Source organism: Orcinus orca, chromosome 6, assembly GCF_937001465.1.
Source record: "Orcinus orca chromosome 6, mOrcOrc1.1, whole genome shotgun sequence".
Lineage (NCBI taxonomy): Eukaryota > Metazoa > Chordata > Mammalia > Artiodactyla > Delphinidae > Orcinus > Orcinus orca.
The window spans coordinates 107,656,093-107,676,446 of NC_064564.1; the positions used below are offsets into that span (position 1 = coordinate 107,656,093).

At 51.7% G+C, this 20,354-nt stretch overlaps 1 protein-coding gene across 8 annotated transcripts in view; it reads right to left on the reverse strand.

Annotated features, from left to right (window-relative positions):
• Nucleotides 1-20,354, reverse strand: part of GGTA1 (glycoprotein alpha-galactosyltransferase 1 (inactive)) — a 65,904-nt gene that overhangs the window by 22,614 nt on the left and 22,936 nt on the right. For 3 of the 8 annotated variants that reach the window (XR_004483017.2, XM_033427278.2, XM_004269264.3), the window contains exon 2: nt 8,777-8,892. The exons of 2 other annotated variants lie outside the window; for them this stretch is intronic. Coding sequence is in view for 1 of the 6 variants with exons in the window: in XM_033427281.2 (XP_033283172.1) it covers nt 1,120-1,200 (81 nt within the window). In the remaining 5 variants the exon portion in view is untranslated. Of the gene's footprint in view, nt 1-1,119; nt 1,357-7,740; nt 7,900-8,776; nt 8,893-20,354 lie in introns of those variants that run through there. 3 more of the 8 variants (XM_033427286.2, XM_033427285.2, XM_033427281.2) reach the window with 2 other exon arrangements.

Genomic DNA, 20,354 nt, shown 5'->3' on the forward strand with positions numbered 1-20,354 from the left:
TTAAGAAATGCTTCTACCCATATCCTTTCTAAAATGAAAAGTTGATGAATATTTAACGAGAGCTAAGGAGCATGTTCTACCTTAAACTGCATAGGCCTGTGATGGCAAATTAGCCAGTTCAATGAATTGACGGGGCTGCTTGGGTTGGGAAGGACGCTAAGGCCACTTTGAGGCTCAGAGGGAAAGTACCCTGATTGATCACAAGGTTCACCATGGACGTGGGAGAGTTGGGGGTTGTTTGTTTATTTATTTACTTATTTTTATTGTAGTATAGTTGCTTTACAATGATGTGTTAGTTTCTGCTGTACAGCAAAGGGAACCAGTTATATGTGTACATATATCCTCTCTTTTTTGGATTTCCTTCCCATTTAGGTCACCACAGAGCATTGAGTAGAGTTCCCTGTGCTATATAGTAGGTTCTCATTAGTTATCTATTTTATACATAGTAGTGTATATATGTCAATCCCAATCCCCCACTTCATCCCATCCCCCCTTCCCCCCTTGGTAACCATAGGTTTATTCCCTACATCTGTAACTCTATTTCTGCTTTACAAATAAGTTCATCTGTACCATTTTTCTAGAGTGAGGGTCTAGCTAATGTTTCCCATGGACGCCAGCTGCCTCTGACTCAGATCGCCCCACCTCTTGGCATGTGATTTTGGGGAACCATCCATTCCTGAGCTCTGCTGCCCTTGATATACTGCCTATACGCCCATCCTCAGAGGGGAAAACTCCCTGGTCCTTTACAATCCAGACTCAACCACTTCCCAGCCAGCTTTTCTTCTCCACACCCACACAATCGACACACAGTAGGTATGTAACTACTTCCTGATTGCCGCATGAAATTGTGATTGAAGGGGGAAGGGGTGATGGGTATGGAATAATGGTTTGGGAAGTACCTCAATTTGGGTAGTCGGGGAAGCCCTCACTGGGGAGGTGATTTTAAAGCTTCCCACGGGATGAAGATAGGATGGAAAAGGATGAAAAGTGCCATGAGAAAGGGTGAGAATATTTCGGAAACAGCATCTATACCAGGCTGACCGAGAAAAAGCTTCTTGTGTTTGGAATAAAACAAAAGCAAAAAACCTGGACAAGAAGAAAATAGCGAAGTTGTCCCACCTGAGCAGCTGGAACGAGGGCGGGGTGGTGGTAGGAGGCAGTCAGAGGGTGGGCAGGGGCAGTCAGAGCCTGGAAAGGCATGGAAAGTGGGTGGGGACCCACCAAGGCATCTGAAGCTGAAGAATCACTTCATCCAACTTCGTTCAGAGAGACCCATCTGGGCGCTGGGTATGCAGAACCGATAAAAGGACAAGGGCAGACTATTTTAATGGTCACAAAGAGGAGGTGGCCTGCCTCAAAGGGTGGCTTCATTCAAAATATACTTTGGAGACAGAACTGATAGGATTTGGCTGGTAATTTAGTCATCAGGGATGAGGGAAGAAACAAGGTTTCTGCTTAAGCAGGCGGGTTGTAGCATTTCCTCGAATGGGTTGGAGGAGGAACAGGCTTGAAGGATAATGACCATGAATTGCCTTTTGGATGTGTGTATTTTGAGGAGTGTGTGAACACCTGAATGGAGACGAGTAGGCAAGTGGACTTCCAAGCCTGAAGTTCATGGGAGAGATGTGGGCAGGCTGTGCAGTTGGAGGAGCTGTCCACGGACCCAGGACAGTATTTAACGTGAAGGGAATAAATTCGATTACCAAGGAGAGAATGTAGAGAGAAAAAAAGGAAGGAGGGCCCTGGGCTGAAGCTTGAAGATGCCAACACTTAGAGGTAGGATAGAAGAGGGGGCGAGAAGGAGAGGACCAGGAGGTGGAGAAAACACAAGAGTGGACACGTGGGAGCCAATGTCATCGCCTTGGTGAAGCCAGTTCCCAGCTCCACCCCTGACCACCAGCGAAGCCCCCTTTCTCTCCTCCAGCTCCCTCATCACTTTATTTACGTTGCTGTACACATCACCTTGGGAGGCGGCTCATGTGGTAACGTCCACATTTTGGCCCTGTCTCCCCTAATCATTCGTTTGAGCTTCCTGAGGGCCGAAAGGACGTCTTCTTCTTCTTTTTTTTTTTTGGCCACACCACGTGGCATGTGGGATCTTAGTTCCCTGACCAGGGATGGAACCCATGTCCCCTGCACTGGAAGCATGGAATCTTAAACACTGGACTGCCAGGCAAGTCCCAGGAAGGATGTCTTCTTATTCAACCCTGAATCCCCAGTGCCCCACAGACAGCAGACGGGGCTGTCAATAAATGTCTGGTGAGCGCATGAGATAAAATGAGAATGGCACTGAGATGTGTCCTTTCAGGGGACAGGTTATTCTCCAATTCTTTTCAAAGAGCGTTCTGAGATGACTCCCGGCTTGGATCTCACATGCTCCATCACCTTTATTATTAAATCCAGTTAAAGAAGAAAAGGTATGGGATCAGCCATGACACTCTATTCCTTCTTTTTTTTTTTTTTTTTTTTTTCTGTGGTACGCGGGCCTCTCACCACTGTGGCCCCTCCCACTGCGGAGCACAGGCTCCAGACGCGCAAGCTCAGCGGCCATGGCTCACAGGCCCAGCTGCTCTGCGGCATGTGGGACCTTCCTGGACCGGGGCACGAACCCATGTCCCCTGCATCGGCAGGCGGACTCTCAACCACTGTGCCACCAGGGAAGCCCTCTATTCCTTCTTGCTTAGAAGGTGCGTTCTGTTTGGAAATGGAAAAGCCAGGGCTGAACTCAAGGTCATAACTCAACCTCCAGCTTTCAGATACAACTGTGATCGGTGGTGTTCCAGAGACCGTGAGAAGATGAGCCTTCTGGGCCACAGGGAAACCTCGGTCTCAAGCTTCTTCCCTGTGAATACCTCGTGAGCTTGCACAGACAGCCCGGGGCCCACAGCAAAGTTACAAAATGCAGAGGGCTGCATGCAACTCGGCCCCGCTGCTGGAAGAAGCCACTTGATTTCTATGTCAACAGCATTAGCACTGAGTGCAAGGAAAGGCCTGGGTGTGGAAGCAAACAGATCCGGACTGAGACTGTGGCCATCTCTCTCTGCCACTGTCTTCAGCCCCAGAGAAGTGTGGATGGTGATAGAACACAGGAGCTTGGGAATGAGGCGGGGATTTGAGACACATGAAAATGGGTAATTCCGAACATGTAAGCATCTTTTCAGACCCTCACCCAACTCCAAGCTCTGAGAACCAAAAGCCTGTTTATAATTCAATTGGCATCAGGCCCTAACGGACATGAGGCTATTTATAAACGTTATCCCACTTAGTGAGACTGTTTAAATGTTTCTTTGCATAAATATTGATGTATTTTGTTACGTGCTTGCTCCTGCTGCACGGGTGCATTACATAATATGATAAATACCCGGCATCTAAAAAGTTCTGAATTCCGACATATCTGGCCCTAGGGATTCAGAAAAGGGATGGTGGACCTGTAATGGATCACGTTTAGGTGGGTTTCCTCGTCTCTAAAATGGGGTTAAAAATGGTGATGACTGTAAGAGTTGGCATCCATAAAATATTTAGCATCGTGCCTGGCACCATATAAATGCTCAAAAAAGGCTAGTTCGGGCTTCCCTGGTGGCGCAGTGGTTGAGAGTCCGCCTCCCGATGCAGGGGACACGGGTTCGTGCCCTGGTCCGGGAGGATCTCACATGCCGCAGAGCGGCTGGGCCCGTGAGCCATGGCCGTTGAGCCTGTGCGTCCGGAGCCTGTGCTCCGCAACGGGAGAGGCCACAACAGTGAGAGGCCCGCGTACCGCAAAAAAAAAAAAAAAAAAAAGCTAGTTCTTACTAGTGGTATCCATAAAACAGGCTGTTGGGAGGATCCAGTGAAGACAGCACAGTGCCTGGTAGTTAGCAAGAGCTCAGAGCATATTTGAGAGAAAAGAATAAGGGTTTTGGAATAAGAACATGTTAAACAATAAAGTGCAAACTGATGCAGATTCGGGACTCGAAAGGTTTATCCAGCTGTTCTGTGCTGCAGCCTGATTAAGAGCCCCTCGGCAATGCCAGGCGACTTTGATTTTCTTTGATCAAGCCCAGGCCATCCGAAGCTTTATCAACCCCACCTGCTGAGGATCAAACGCAAATTTTCTCCTGGTGTAAGAAACATTAAATAGAGAAACGCACAAGCTCTCATGGTAGAGAACATGGACGCTTACATCAGGGAGAGCCTGATATAAAATCAGACACACCCCCTAATCCCCTCTCCAAAGGCAGCTGTTTGATTTTTTAATTTCAGAAATTAGCCTCAGAGGCAACTCTAGAAGCCCATTTCTTTCTGGACTCTATAAATGACGTGAATCTGCTTACTTTTGCTGCGGCCAGGCATCACTCTTGTTGGAAACTTACAGTTGGAAGCTGTGCAAATGAGCCGATCTCACATCCTTTAGCAAAGCACTGGAAATGGGTGTATACACGCTTCCTGGAATCTGGAACCCCAGTGTCTGGGGACAGAAGGGTTGGCAGGGTGGCCAGCGGGTCTTTTAAAACATTTTAATTTTTCTCTCTGGATAAAATGAGGCATTTGGCAGCCAATGGGGCCTAAAAGCCCTTCGCTGATGTGTTTGTCTCTCAGAATTTTCAAAACTGTGTCATTCTGAAGATTCGTGGTTGACTCTCTGACCCACCAAGTAGGAAAGTTGGGGTTGCTTCCAAATATCCCATTTAAGGGGTTGAGCACAGAATTAGGACCTACAGAGTACTAGCACCCTGCCTTATATGGGAGAGTGTAACTAGCTGAGTCACCTGGACCCCACCCCTCAGAGGATCATGTGAGCCCAGCCAGGCGCAGTTCCACCTGAGCCCTCCCAGCATCTCCCAGGCCCTCTTGTCATGGTGTTTGCGATTTCCCTCTGAATCCATCCCACCACTGGCACAGGCTGCTCCTGGGCCACTCCCAGAACTCAGTCCCTGCAACGGTTTCCACAGGAAACCGTCCCCACTCCTTGCTAAAAACCTGGGTGCATTTCGCAAGGCAGGGTCACACTGTAAGCCTGTCGTTCCTCCGCCGTCCTCGCCCCCTCCCCCCGCCTCCTCTTCCACTTCTGTTTGCCTGGAGTGTCAGACGTTTCCATGTGGCCCATAAATTAATTCTTCCACACAGAATGATACACACACCCACGACTTCAGAGAATCTCCTAGTTTCACCCCAACTGATCTAAGTCAAGGTATTCCTTCCAGATAGAATTCCTCTCTGAAAGGAATTCTCGTGGCCCTTGTTTTCTCCATCCCATGTCGGGAAAAGGTGAGCATCCCAGCTGAATCACAGCACTCAGAAGCCCTGGAAAAGCCATTATCTTGGGAGAGAATGGCAACAGCAGCGGCAGAGGAAACCAAACCTTCCTGCAGGCTGAAGAATCTTCCTCTCTCCCCGTGATCCTTCCCCCTGCCCCTGGAACCCACAAGTGTTGCAAACAAAACAAAGCAGCTAAGGGGGTGGGGAGAGGGCTCAGGAGCTGACTGGGTATTAGTCACCCTTCACAAAACTCCGCTAAGAACGGGCAGCCCTATATGCACCACCCGGGGCAAGTTCTCTGGCTCTGAGCCTCTATTTACATAGACAAAAATGGAGCTTCAAACACCCTCCTCTGGGGTTCTTGAAAGGACGAAAGGAGACATGTTTGCACAGCACATTGTGACTGGTGGTAACTGCTCCACCAATGGCAGTGGAAACAAGGGTGATGCTTTCTCAGGGGAGAGATTCAGAAATGTGTGGCTCTGAGGGCAGAGCTGTGGTTCCCTCTGAGAGGAGACTTGGCCCTCCAGGGCAGCACCACACAGAAGAGTCAAGCGAGAGCCCTCCACGCCACGCGGTGACTGCTGTGACGGTCAGCTCGGCTCCCCACCGCCCCCAGCTCGGGGTGCCGCTGTGCATGGCCTTTGCCCCCGTGGCTCACCATGGGCAGTGAAGGAAGCGGCGGCTCAAACGTCACGCCAGCTCCCACACAGAGCGGCTTTGGGAACCAGGGTCACGGGTTCCTCTGGCCTCAGTCTCTCCAGCCTTGAAACAAGTCCTCAGGCTTTCCTGATGGACCTAGGACCTGGATGAGAAATCAGCCACAGGGCTGGAAGTCTCATTTTATGAGGACAAGTTCACTCAGCCACATGGAGCTCGTCTTGCTGCAATGGCCCGCAGATTCCTGGAAGTGATGATCAAGAGAGAGGACGGCCAAGCAACTCATGTTGAGCCCACAGGCCAACTGATCCAGAAGTTTATGAAACCTCTGAGTCAGGACCCCCGGCAAGACTGGGCCTGCTCTCCCACTGGGGTGGAGAGTGGGGAAAGCCCAAACGCTGCCCCGAGGCGAGGCACTGCTCCTGCCTGGGGGAATCACTCCAGCCTGGGTGCCTGTCCCAGGGCTGCAGGTGGGGCCTGAATACTGACCCCACTCCCTGCAGACCTACCTGGGTCCCAGGAACAACCTGCCCCAGCTAGGCCTTGCTGAGCTCCCAGGAGCCCCCCACTTTGACCCACAAGAGAAGGAGCTGAACTAGCTGCTACTCTGCTCCCTGCTCAGGGGTCCCAGTGATCCAGACCTCACAGCCACCTGGTACCCACACCCCCCTCCCGCCATCCAGGATCGAAGAGCTGAGTTCTTCAGAGATCTGGCTGGCGCCACCTGAGCAGGAAAGTGCCAGAAGATTCGCAGCCGTGGCATCACCGATAACAAGTTGTAAAGCTGAAAGAAACTTCTAAACTCGCAGCTATAAAAAGCAACCACTGACTAACCATGCTAGAGGCAAAACGGATTGGTCTTTGTCTCTGTTAAAAATGATGCTACAAACTCAGCAAAGAGGCAGCCCAGGAGTACGCAGCCAAAGTATGACAGGGGCATCAGACAGCTGAGCACTACTGATCATTTTCTATTACTTTCACATTTTATTAGGATGTTTTCTGGATTTTGTCCTATGTCGAGTATTTGTCAATTTTTGTTATTTGTTGGGATGTCTCCTCACATTCTAAATAGTTTTCCATAACCATGGGTTTCATATCCACGGATTCAACTAACCACGGATCGAAAATGTTAAAAAACAAAAAATTCCAGAAAGTTCCAAAAAGCAAAATTTGAATTTGCTGCGTACATGCAACTATTTACATAGCATTTACATCATACTCGGTATTGTAAGTGATCTCCAGGTTACTTAAAGTGAACAGGAGGATGTGTGTAGGTTATATGCAAATACTATGCCGTTTATGTAAGGGACTTGGGCATCTTCAGATTCTGGTGTCTGTGAGATCCTGGAACCAATCCCCTGTGGATACCGAGGGACGACTGCATTCACTTCCACACTAATATTATACTTGCAACTCTGCATTCTTTTTCTTAAAGCGGACCCTGAAAATTGAATATGCTTCTGGCCCTGCAACACTTGGATGCCCCCCAACTGAACCAGGCCAGGCCCCAGGCTAAATGCTTTACCAGTAATCTCTCAGGTAAGCCTCACAACGACCCTGTGAAGGCATTCTAGTATCATGCTCATTTTACACATATGAAAATGGAGGCTCAGAAAGGTTAAGTGACTTGCCCAATGCCACACAGCATAAAGTGGTGGAGCCAGGATTCAGGTCCAGAGAGCTGGCCTCTAGTGTCCACCCTTTTAACTCTTTTGTTCTCAGTAAACATGCAGGCTTACCCATGGACTAACCACCCATGTCTCTCTGCAACATCCTCTCATTTTGCCTTTCATGATTACCACTTAGCAATTGACCCAAAGCCAGCTAATCACAGGCTAGACTCACTGAGGGGCTAGCTTCTCCTTGGACCAGCTGGTGAGCACTGGCTCAACTCCTCTGCCATTTCCAGGTGCCTCTTGTGTGCCTGGTGTGGGAGCCTTCCGCACTCACTCCATCCTGTTCATCCCTCATCCTGGTCAGCGCAGCGGCTTTTAGCTGAGGAAACTGAGCTTTGGCAAAGGCTGAGATAGATCACTGGGCTCACCCACAGGTGGGTGGTGTGTTTGAAAGGCAGACCCTATGCCTCCCAGGCCCAGCTTTGGCAGGGGGTGGTGCTGAGGGTGAGGAGGGAGAATGCTGCTTTATCCTAAAACCTCTCTAAATTGGTGGGCATTACGGGGAAATGCTCCCTGTTGGGAGAAACATGTTATAATTCGTGGGGGAAAAAAAGTGCATGGAGGGCTGTTTCCAGTTATGTTTTTCATTACAAGGGTCAGAGTAAACACAGACGGAGGAAAACAAGAGACAAGCTTCAGACTAAATATACAACTAGCTGTCGCTCCAGCCATCACAGACGGAACAACCTGTTCTCGGAGGGACGTCTTGTAGTGCCCTTTCTTGAATCCCCTTCAGGAAACCTGAAGCCTGGATCCAGCCAGCTTTTCCTTGCTGCCTGGCCCAGAAATCAGTGTGCAAGAGTTTTTCCAAGAGAAAGAAGGGGAGGTAAATGAAGGGTCGGCGCTGCCCTGAGAGGGCTCTGCATCCACCCGCAACGCAGGTCCTGGGCCCCAAGACTCGCCCTCCTGCCCCTGCAATGGCACTTTGAGTCCTGCACAGAAAACCCCAGGCTGCAGCCACGCCCTGTGAGGTCCTGCCAGGGGCAGCAAACTAACAGGGACTGGACCAGCATCCCACCAGCACCCACTTGATCCGACGCCGGGGAGAGGAGGACTCTGTCTTCTTCTAGAACTACCGAGGGGACCAGCAAGCAGTTAGGGGGAGAGCAGGGTTCCTCCCCCAGGGGCATGCACGCCGCAGCCGGCTCACAAAACCCCCAGTGACCCCGACAAGGCAGAGTAAATCATTTCAACATGTCACGTACCTCATCGTCTGCTTCTCTCCCCCCAGAGTAAAAGGCAAAACAACAAAGTTCTATTGAGCTCCGTTCTGCAGAAGGAGGCCGGGCTGGGAGGAAAGGAAGGTGCTCCGTTCCAACTCCTGTCAAAAGAATAAACAGCTGTTTCGGGAAGAGGGGGGCAGACGGATCCCGCAGCAGCAGTCAGGGCTTTGTTCCTTGCTGGCCCTGGGAAGTGGGCCGTTTATCAGGCCTGTTGACTCAGAGCTGCATGCCAAGGCAGAGACGTTCCTCTCTGGGCCCGGGAACGGCCCGGCCTCCCTCACCAAGCGAAACTACAGGTCCAAACTAGGGCTGGTGTTGGAGGAGGGAAGGCCACCACCCTTGGGAGAGACGTACAGGCCACCTGCGTCACCCGCTCCTGGGCGAAAATGAGAACCGTTCTGAACCCAAACAACCCCAAGTGACAGCTACCAGGAACAGCTGATGGAGAGTTAAAAAGGAAGGGAAAAAAATGGAGAGGGGTGCTTGAAGGAGAGAGTCCTCAAGACTCCTGTTGTCAGCCACCTAAACGTTCCTCCACATCGAGCCTCTTCCACATCCTTTAGGCTTCAGAAGTTGTTTTGTTTGAGCGCTATTTTTATAGAACGTTCTGAGATCGCCCGCATTGCAAGCCGAGCTATAAGAACTTTAAAAGGTCACTGAGGCCCAACCCTGCTCTTTGGCTGAATAATGCTTAACCCTTCCCACACCCACCTCCAGCTCCCAAAATAGAACTTCCCAGCTGGAAGGGACCTCACAGCGGTGGATTTTCAAATGTTGAAACAGCGAAAGCTTTAAAAAAAAAAAAAGCACATGAAGTCATTCTTAGAACCCCTATGTGAAACAGAGGACACAGGGAGCTGTGGTTGATGCAGGGAAATGAAGCTTAAAGCCCCCCTACCCATCTCTCCCAAGTGGCCCTGGACACCTCCTTGGGAGTACAGACTGGAAACCCCAGACAGACCAAGGAGACGGGACCAAAACCAGATGGAAAGGGGCCAAGGACTGCCCCCCAGCCTCCAAGGGATGCCTAATCCAGCCTCTTCCTCTTGTTCTCCAGAGCCTTCACGGCCCCCTCCTCCGGGGGCATGAGCTAGTCGACCACAGTCTTCAGGGTCTGGAAGTGCTGCTTAACTACTTACTTAAATCCTTCCTGCCGGCATCTACTACAGCTAACCCAGCCACACCTTACAACCCAGTTATTCCACCCAGGTCTATACCTCAAAGAAAGTACACATAAGCTCACCCAGAGGCACGGACTGGAACATTCACAGTGCACCAAAAACTGGCAACGACCCCAAGGCGCACCATCAGACAGATTGGGTGCGATCGAGCGTGGGAGTCCACGCACATCAGCGAGAAGTAACCAGCTACAGCCACTGACAGCAGCAGGATGCGTCTCACACACACTTCTTTCTCACTGAGCGAAAGCAGGCCTGGGTGACTCCATTCATTGAGCGTTCAGAAATAGGCAAAACCAACCTGTGGTGCTAGAAGTCAGAGAGGGGGGTGGTAGAGACTGGGAAGGGGCCCCGGGGGAGTTCCATGCTGTTTCCTGAGCCAGGTAGTGGTTACACAGGTGTGTCTACCTTGTGAAAATTCATCACAAATGTCCCTTCTCTGTGTGTATGTTAAGAGCAAAAGTGAACAGAAACCCTCCTGCTGGAAACTGCATTCTCTGGGGCATTCTGTCTTTCCCTGACTCTGGCTCTCAGGACACAGGGTCACGGATAGACCTTGCTTTTTTCCTTCTCTTGGGGTGGACCTCCCAATACCGAGCACCACGGAGCACCTCACTATGGGCTCAGGGAAGATCTGTTGCATTAAATGCTCCAGGCATCTGTACTGTGGTCAACAGGGAAGGGAAAGATGACAGCCTTTGGAGGCTAAGGAGCTGCGCTAAGATACACTGGTCCTTTCTACGAGCAAGCACTGATCACACGGGTCTTCCGTTTTATAGTTTACAAAGCAGCCTCTCGCCTTTATCTCAGTGAGTCCTCAGGCTCACCCACCCAGGGGTCAGGGAAGGGAGGGAGGCTCTGAGAGCCTCCGCGACTTGCTCGAGGTCACCAGCTGGTGGGTCTCACGCCGCCCTTCCTCCTGAGCTGCCCCCGGGGGACACTCTACAGGTTAGTGGAATCAGAAGCTCCAGGCTGGTTAACCACAGCTCGACAGAGCATGCAAACCTGGAAGGCAGAAAATTCAACTTCCAGAGGATCCAACATGAAATTCCTCCTTCCCTGAAGCACAGACTCTCAAAACAAAGGAGCACATACTTGAGGTCGGTTTTAAATTGAGAGGCGGGGAACTGGAGCAAGGGAGCCTCAGGCCATGTTGCTCTGCTGATCAAAGGAGGCCAGAGGCTGTCCAGGTTAAGAGCCTGGCATCCCGGCCAGGCTGACTAATCTCATCACTCAATGGTCACAAAGGTCCCTTCCGGCCCTAACAGTCCACGGGCCTGTCAGACGACAGCCAGCATTCAGGGCCTGTCTGTCTGCCACACCCCGACTTAGAGGATCACACAGCCTCAGAGCTGCAGCCCGGGTGTGGAGATGCCCTGGCTTCACATCCCAGACCCCTTCCGGCTGGGAATCACGAAGGATCAGACCCCCACCCTGCTTACCTCTGCGGAAGTGTGAGGATTAATTGTTCTTGGCCAAGAATGCTACAGACACAAAAGTTTCAGGCTGTCACTGTTTGTTGAATCCTGAATGTGTTCAGGGCAGTTATAAAAGACATTTTTTTTTTTTGCAGTACGCGGGCCTCTCACTGCTGTGGCCTCTCCCGTTGCGGAGCACAGGCTCCGGACGCACAGGCTCGGCGGCCATGGTTCACGGGCCCAGCCGCTCCGCGGCATGTGGGATCCTCCCGGACCGGGGCACGAACCCACGTCCCCGGCATCGGCAGGCGGACTCTCAACCACTGTGCCACCAGGGAAGCCCTATAAAAGACATTCTTGCTGATGCTCATGAGTGCTGGAGCAATTTGGTTGGGGATAATCATAGTCCCCACCTCTCAGGGTAGGCCAGGAGCTTAGAGCATGGTGGTTCTGAATTTGGACTCTGGGCCCAGGCTGCCTGGATTTGAGTCCTGGCTCTGCCCCGTATGCTGTGCAATCCTGGGCAACTTACTTAACTTCTCTGTGTCTCTGTTTCTACAGCTATAAAATGGGGATAATAGTACTTGTATGGTAGCTGGCACATGGTAAGGGTATAGAGATACTATTACCCATTATTGCAAGAATTAAGGAGCTACTCCTTGAAAAGTGCTTGAGGTTCTCCATCACTGATAGTCTCTAGTGTTCAATTAATCCAAGGTTGCCGTTCCCTCGATTTTACATTGGTGTACGAAATAAAAATTTTGATCGTGTATTCCTCCAGGTTGGGGAAACGTGGGGAAGGAGAGGTTCCAGCCAATGTTTCCATTACCATTAAGTACTGCCACACACCTGTGAGCATCAGCGCTGAAATGATCTTGGTGAAAGCCCATGTGGCAAATAACTGCACCCGGGAGAGTTTGCACCTCCAAGTCTATTTCCTTGAGAAGAGCTGGAAACATGAAATCATGATGACTCTTTCCAAGCAACGCACAGCAAACCTTCTTGAGCTATGCCTCCATCCCACCTAACTCCAGGACAGACTCCACCAAAGCCGTGCTGGGGCGCTCCCCCTGCTTCCAGAAGCTTCCGTCCTGAGCCTCAGCCACACCCCTTGTACCAGGAAGCCCCTCCCTGGGGCTGACCTTGGTTCTTCATGCTGTAGGTCAGACTCTTTCTAGAGAAGGAAGATGCTGGCTTTGTTGACAGCTTGGAAGGTACGAGGAGCTTCCACCGAGGGGCAAGGACTGGGTTCTGAGGACAGCCTGGGCTTGAGCCCCCAATACAGGTGGCTGGATTTCCCCAACCGAGGAGTCTCCCCTCCCCCTCTACCCTCCCTTGCTTCCTCTCACCGCTTCCTCAGGCTGCTGGCCCCAGATGGAGGTGAAAAAGAGGCACCTGGTTGTTCTTATCACAATCGGGCGGTGGGTGCCAGGGGGTGCCCTCGACTCCCCTAGAAATTCTCACCCTTCCTTGAATGGAGAGAGGCTTGAAGCCAGTAGGCCAGTGCCCTGCCTCAGAGCAGAACTACTTCCTGAACAGGTGAGAAGCTCAGCGTCCCTCAAGGTCACCGTCATGCCCTGTTTAGAGCCCACTGCTGTCTACAACGACCCATATACTTTTACACAACCCTAGGAGGGTAAGTAGGGTGAAGCGTACAGTCCCAAGTTATAAGGAAGGGAACTGAGGATAAAGTAAGAACCTTACAGAAGTGTACGGTCTGAGTCATTAACCCTGGAATGGAAGACAAGTTTAGGGTTTTTCCATGATTCTATCCCACCTTAACCTCTTATACCCCCGATGGTGGTGAAGCCAGACCAAACTGGGGATGCTAACGGATGCAGAAGAAGGCAGGGGCTGTGAACCAAATGCCACTGGAACCCAAGAGCTATTGGGGGGTGGGGGGTGCTTGTCTTCCATCTTGGTCACTTCCGGGTCTTCCCAGTACCTGGAACAGCACCTGGCACCTATTAGGTGCTCAATAGATATATGTTGAATGAATGCTGAGTGAAAGCCAGGAGCCAGCTGGGCAGCAGAATTGTGTGAATTTGACCAGGTATAATGCCATAGGGAGTGATGGGGTCTGTGGTAAACTGGGGAACTTCTGCCCAAATCAGATCGAAATCATATTTTCAAAAGAGAGACAAAAAAATTGGGACTTCCCGGTGGTCCAGTGGTTAGAACTCTGCGCTTCCACTACAGGGGGCCCATGTTCGATCCCTGGTCGGGGAACTAAGATCCCACAAGCTGCCCAGTGCGACCAAAAATAAAAAATAATAATAATAATAAGAGAAAAATAACTGCACCTAAACAGCACTTCTCTGATTACGGAATGTGATATATTGGCCACAGATGACTCCTTTTTTAAGGGAAATCATTTTGTACCAGAAACTAAAAGTACTGTTTGAACCCCTGCTCCGTTATCACCAGCCTGTGTGATGCAGCCATGTCCAGTTCCCTTCTCTGTGCCTCTGTTTTCTCATCTGTGGAGTGGACGGTCCCTCCCAACTCCACTCTGCCCTGCCTGAGCCTGAATCTGGGGGTACAGCTGTGGATCGGGCTCTTATAGAAATCTGACCAGGGGAATCTCAGAAGCCTTCATGGAGGAGGTGATGTGACTGGACCTTTTCAGGTGGGCTTCTCCTGCCTCCCAGCGACCTGGCATGTCTGTCTGCACAGGCCTTCACCCCTCTCTTCCTTCTCACTAAAGACAGGCTGGCAGGCAGCCCCGCCCTTCAGGATTTGTAAATCCTCTTCTGCTCAGGCCCGGTCCCCCCAGGAGGTCCTGTGGGGGTCATCTTATGAACCAACCAGCTTTGGCTTTTGGAGGCAGGGGCCAGGATGCCACAGAACCTCCAGGCCACTCAGGAGCCCTTCTGAACCCTCCCAAAGGAGGCCCCAAACACACCGGTGAAAGAAAAGAGGAAATGGGGCACAATTCTGGCCCCAAAACAGAGAAACTCAGCCAAGCAAAGAGAAGGGAAACCAGTTTTTTGAGAGAGGGGACTCCGAGGCTGGCAGAGCCACAGAGGACTTTCTCCCAACCTGGCTCACTGCAAGGCCGGGGTGAGGACTCACGCAACCGTGAAGATAAGGAGGCTAGGCAGGCCTGCCCCACTCAGCCCAGCCCAGCCCAGCCCCAGAAGCATTTCTTTCCAAAGAGCCTGCGGAAGGGGTTGGATTGCAGTGAAGAAAATGTTTTAAAAATTGAAGTCAAGACCAATAATACAACCAGATAAAAGAAAGCCCAAGAAAGTGTTTTCTAAATCCAGTGACCTGCTTCCACAGGCCATGTGGCTCCAGGCACATCCTTTTCCCCATCTGGGCCTCACACCCCATGTGGGCGCTAACCAAACCTGAAGCAGCACTTCCCCAGGATCCCTATGGCTCCTTGGAGGGGACCCACGTGGGCTCGGTGGCTGTGAAGATCCTGTTCTCACTTGCTCTGCAAATCTGGCTGATGAATATGCAGCCTTCAGGGCTCAACATCACCTCCTCTGCGATCTGCTTCCCGGCTGGAGCTGATTCTCTCTCCCAAATTCCCACTGCCCTTGTGCAGCCTACTTGGAGCACAGGTTGCTGTGCAAGTGTCCATCTCGCCCTCGGCGTGCAAGCTCTCAAGGGCAGCAGGGAGCTCTGCTTTAACTCAAGGTCCCTGGTGGTCCTCATACAGGGTCCAGTACAGATGCGGTCCTGAGGATCGGTGGATGGACGGACAGATGGATGGTATATTGGCTTGCTAGGGCTTCCGTAAGAAAGTACCACAAACTGGGTGGCTTAACACAACAGAAGTTTATTCTCTCACAATTCTGGAGGCCAGAAGTCCAAAGTCAAGGTGTTGGCAGAGCTGGTTCCCTCTGAAGGTCATGAGAGAGAACCCAACATGCCTCTCTCCTAGCTTCTGGTGGTTGCCAGCAACCCTTGGCGTGTTCCTTGTGACAGCATAACCCAACGCTCTACAGCGCCACACAGTGTTCTCCGTGTGTGTGTCTGTGTCGAAGTTTCCCTCTTCTTACAAGGACACCAGTCACTGGATTGGAGCCCACCCAAATCCAGTGTGACCTCATCTTAGCTTGAGTCATCTGCAAAGAATCTATTTCCAAAAAAACTCATATTCATAGGCACTGGGAGTTAGGACTTGAACATATCTTTTTGGTAGACACAATTCTACCCACTAGAGACAGTTATCCAAATAGCTATTGGTTGGGAGCCTGTAAACACTCGCAGAACCACCTGCATACAATTACAGAGCTGAAAGCCAAAGGGTGGAGGCAGGTGGGGACGTGGAGGTGGTCTTGAGAGAGAGGAAAGTGGATGGAATCCTTAGAGCATCTCTATTTGATCAGGATTGTAGGAAGAAGAGAAACGCCTCCCTGAGACAGGCTCTGTGGGATGCCCAGTAGAGATGCTGCAGGTCAGCCAACATTCAGTTCTGGGCAACACAGAGATGTGAGTGGATAAGATCACCCTAGGAGGGGAAAGATGTGAAAGAAGAGGGGGCCCCCGGGGGGCAGCTGGCATCAAAAACCCATGGAAGCTTGGAGTCGGGTACCAGATTGCAGTGCGTCGAGGAAAGCACCTCAGGCGAGGAAGTGACGTCAGTGAGTGCAAGGACCTCTTGCCAGCAACTTGCCTTGGGAGGGGTTGGAGAGAGGGTCCAGTTAGAGAAGCCATGGAGAAAAAGGGCAATACTCCTGAGTACACTGCTGACGACGGGAAACCCCTGATGAGACAGAGCCATGGAGAGGAGGGTTTGCAGGTTCAGAGGAGGGAAAGGACAGGTGCTGAAGAGCTGTGGAGGAAGAGCTGAAGGCTGTGGAGGAAGACTTCAGGGAGGAGGGAGGTGGGGATGCCACCAAGACAGGCAGAAGGCGCTTCCCCTTGTGCAAAAAGTGAGGAGACAGGGGCTTCCCTGGGGGCGCGATGCGGGGGACGCGGGTTCGAGCCCCGGTCCGGGAGGATCCCACGTGCCGCGGAGCGGCTGCGCCCGTGAGCCATGGCCGCTGAGCCTGCGCGTCCGGAGCCTGTGCTCCGCGGCGGGAGGGGCCACAGCAGCGAGAGGCCCGCGTACCGCGCGCGCACACACACAAAAAAGAATGCTGGGATTAGCCCCATCTGAATTCTCAGCTCAACTCCGCCCGATGACACTCCTCTGGCTGCCTCTGGCCTCACTTGCCCCCGGAAGAGGGAAGGCTGTGGAGGGAGGGTCGTGTTCCGGGGGCAAGGGTGCTGGGGCCTGAGAATCCCAAGGAGTGGGATTGCCAGGCAAACGAGGGGTGGCAACAGACAGAGGTCCTGTCCCCCGCTGTGCCTCCAACTCTGAGCAACTCCCTGTGTGTGCCTCGCTGTTTCCCACCCCCCCTCCCCAATCAGATGAAAAGGTGGGGCTGGTGTCTCGGACTCTGCATCGCATGCCAGCTCTGGGGGCTCACGGCACCCCTCATGCCCAGCCACACGCTCTCAGCGAATAACGCCCCCAGAGGAGCAGTTGGTGCGTTCAGAGCATGTGACGAGGCTCCAGAAACCAGAGTCAGAGGGGAGATGACAGCCTTTGGGTGGAGGGAGGGCACTCTGGGGAGGGAGCCGGTGGCCCGAGGCAACAGCCATGCTGAATCCAACGCTCTATCTGGTTCCCATCAGAACAGCTGAGCTCCTTCCCCCTCAGCCAAAATGCGAGGCCCTGGAACCAGCAAGGGGCCGTTTCATGTGGGAAGAAGTGGAAGTTTTCAGGGACCTCTGCCTGTTTCCTGTTCTCCCTCCTAGAAGGAGATCCCCCCCCCCTCAAGGGGCCAGCTCCCAGTCACAGCCTGTTGACCCCGTTTGCTCCCCTGGCTGGCCGACAGCACAGTCTTCCAGGTGACACGAACAGTGACATAAACAAGTCACTCTCATCCAAAGGCGTTCAAGTCCCTCAGGCTTTTACGCCAGTGGTAATCTGTCAGCTCTCCTCTCCGGGTGTCCTGCTGGCCCAGCCCCTCTCTCAAAGGTGGCCACACCATTTACAGCATCCATGCCTGAAGCCTTCCAGTGAGGGGGAGTTTACCACCCACCCGAGCAGTCTGGTTCATCTCTGGACTTTTCTGATTGTAAGACACATCTTTTCAGTGTGGAACTGAGCTCTGCTTCCCAGGATGTTATTATTAATAATAAGGACTGCCTTTCATTTACATACACCATCTCATTTAATCCTTTCTACAATCACTAATGAGCCCTCCATTCCCCAGGCAGGGAATCTGAGGCTCAGAGGTTGAGTAACACAGACCAGCAGATATAGCAGAACCCATAAGTTCTACCTGTCCGTGTAGCCTTGCCTTTCCCATTCACCCTAACGGCCCCTCAGAGATAGGACCCTTGACTCTTTCCTCTCCAAGCAAAACATCATCTTCCCTGGCACACTTCAGGAAAGCCGTACCCACAAGCATTTATTCCATCAGTAAACACTTGGAGGACATTTACTCAGTCCTGGGACTGCTGGGACTGGGGTGCGCACAGAATGAATCACATCCACTGCCTGCGCTTGTCAAGCCCAAGTCTGCTGAGAGGGACACGTGTGCCCACAAACGCCAAGTGCTCTCTGCGGACCTCAGCTACTGCCATTGTGTTAACCAGGCTGGTGCGGGCAGAGCCAGGGCTGCACGGGTGTCCCCTGGTGGGCGTCACTGCTCCTCTCTACCCCTCGTCTTGTTCTCCTGTTCTGTTTTGCCATCCTCCTGTTTTTGACATCTGGGCTTTGCCTTTTCACAGCAACCCTTCCTGGTGTGGGTAGTTTCTCAGGGCCTGTGAAACCAAGGCGCTTTCCCTGACACTTCTGATTCATGCTTGTCGTGGATCAGTTTGCAGGTCAATGTTTTAGGGCCCCCTTTCACTCTCAAAGGTGTGTAGGTCTGGGGGATAAATCATAGGGTCACTCTATGTAAAAACTGTTCAATAAAATAAAGAGGCTTCAGCGAAGTCCCCTCGGACCCTCTAGGATGCAGAGCTTGTGTTTACTACCAACCAGTGCCTCAGGATACCGGCTTCAGCCGCCAGACTCTTTTCTGAGGCCGCTTGTGGCACAAGAGGTGACACAAGCCCAGTCCCTCCAGACGCATCTCCGCCCCCACCCCCAACTTGTCCCCCTTAGCGCCTACGGCTGAGATCATCTCAGCTCACCCTGCTTCCCCTGTGTAGGCTAGGAGGTATTAAGAGCCTAAGAATTTACTGAAAAATCCTGAGGTTGTTTTTGTCTCGGGCTTCTTTTTTTTCCCCTCCACTAGATTTTTTTCTTGTAATAAGTTGAGCGTAAAAGGCCTTCCAAGAAATAATCTCTAATGATGACGTTCTAGGAACCTAGAGTGGGAAGCTAAAAAACAACAGCAACAGCTACAAAACCAAAAAACCACCTCTTAATGGAGCCCACAATGGAGATGACTTTTTCTCTGCCTGTTCTTGGGATGAGCCAGTCCTGAGTTCAAATTCCAGCCCCGCTCCCTACTTTCTTGCTGTGTGGCCCTGGAAATGTCACTTCACATTCTGAGCCTTGGTTTACTCATCTGTAAAACAGGGATAATAATTCCTTACTCCTTGAGTTGTTGAAAGGATGAACAATAACATCTGTAAAGTTCCTGGTACCTCATAGGCACTTAGGAAAAGGCAACTTGTATTATTATCACCGGTTCCTAAGAGACAAGCACTGTCCCTACCTCATCATAGCAGCAGGAGGCCGTACAGCATAGAGGTCAGAGCCTGCACTTGAGTGAGCCCGGCCTGGGCATTGACTAAGTGTGTGGCCTTGGGTAAGTCACTTGACCTCCTGGGACTTGATTTCTCTCCTCTGTAAAATGAGAATAACAATGTCTCTCTTAGACCATCTTAAATGAGATAGTGCACATCAAGTGCTTGGCATAAGGCCTTATGTTGGAGCAAGTGCCCAATAGACGGCAGCTACTCAATTCCTAATGATGATTATTCCAGAACTCTCCACCTCACAGGCTCCAGCACTGCCTGCTCTGTGTCAAACAACGACTTGTCCTCACGTCCTAAAAACAACCAGCTCTTCCTTTGCACGGGGTGTTCAGGAGGCCTCCTGCTTGCTGGAGCCTCTGATATAGCCTGTGAGGCAGGATGGGTCCCTGCATGCAGAGGGAGTCTGGTGACTTGCCCAAGGTGGGAAGCTGGGTTTGGGTAGAGCCCAGAATTTCTTCAACCTCCTCCTGTCCCAAAGGAAGTCTGCAAATCACTGATTCAGAGCTGAAGGGAATGATGTGTTCGTTTGTTCATTCATTCATTAAGCAAATATTTATTTAATGTCAACATTGGCACCTACCAAGTGCTAGGCACTGTCCGGGCTGCTAGGTCAACAAGGATTAGCCAATACGGCCTCCCTCTCACCGAGCTCAGTGTAGTGGGAAGTGGAGCCCAGAATCCAACTCTCATGCTACCACATACATCCTGCAACCGAGGTGAGTGTCCTGTGACAGCAATGAGTCACCCCCTTACTCTAGGCTCCACGGACTTCTGGCGGACTCAGAGAGCAATCTCACCTGCCTCTTCGCCCATGTGGCTACAGGAACACCCCCGCCACCCAGGGTCACTCTCCTTTCAGGCCTGGCCTCAGTCTTCTGAGCAGCTTCATTTTATAGATGAGAAAGCTGAGGCACCAAGGCAGGGAAATGACTTATCCAGGGCCACTCAGCAATGACGTGAGGAGGCTGGGGCTAGTAGCCAGGTGTCCGGCATCTCTCCAGGACGAGGACGAGAAGCCTCTTAACTACAGCACAGGAAATCAAGAACTCAGGGAAGGGGCTGAGGGCTGCAGTTGGTAGTCTTCTCCCAGAGTTTCCTTATTTATGCCCAAGAAAACCCCAAAAGCCTCTGCCAGGGAGGGCCATGTCTCTGTCCTTCCCTCCCCCTTCTACCCTCACTGCCCTTGAATGATTTTGGATGCCACGATGGGACACAGAAATGCAACTGGGAAAAGGTGAGCAT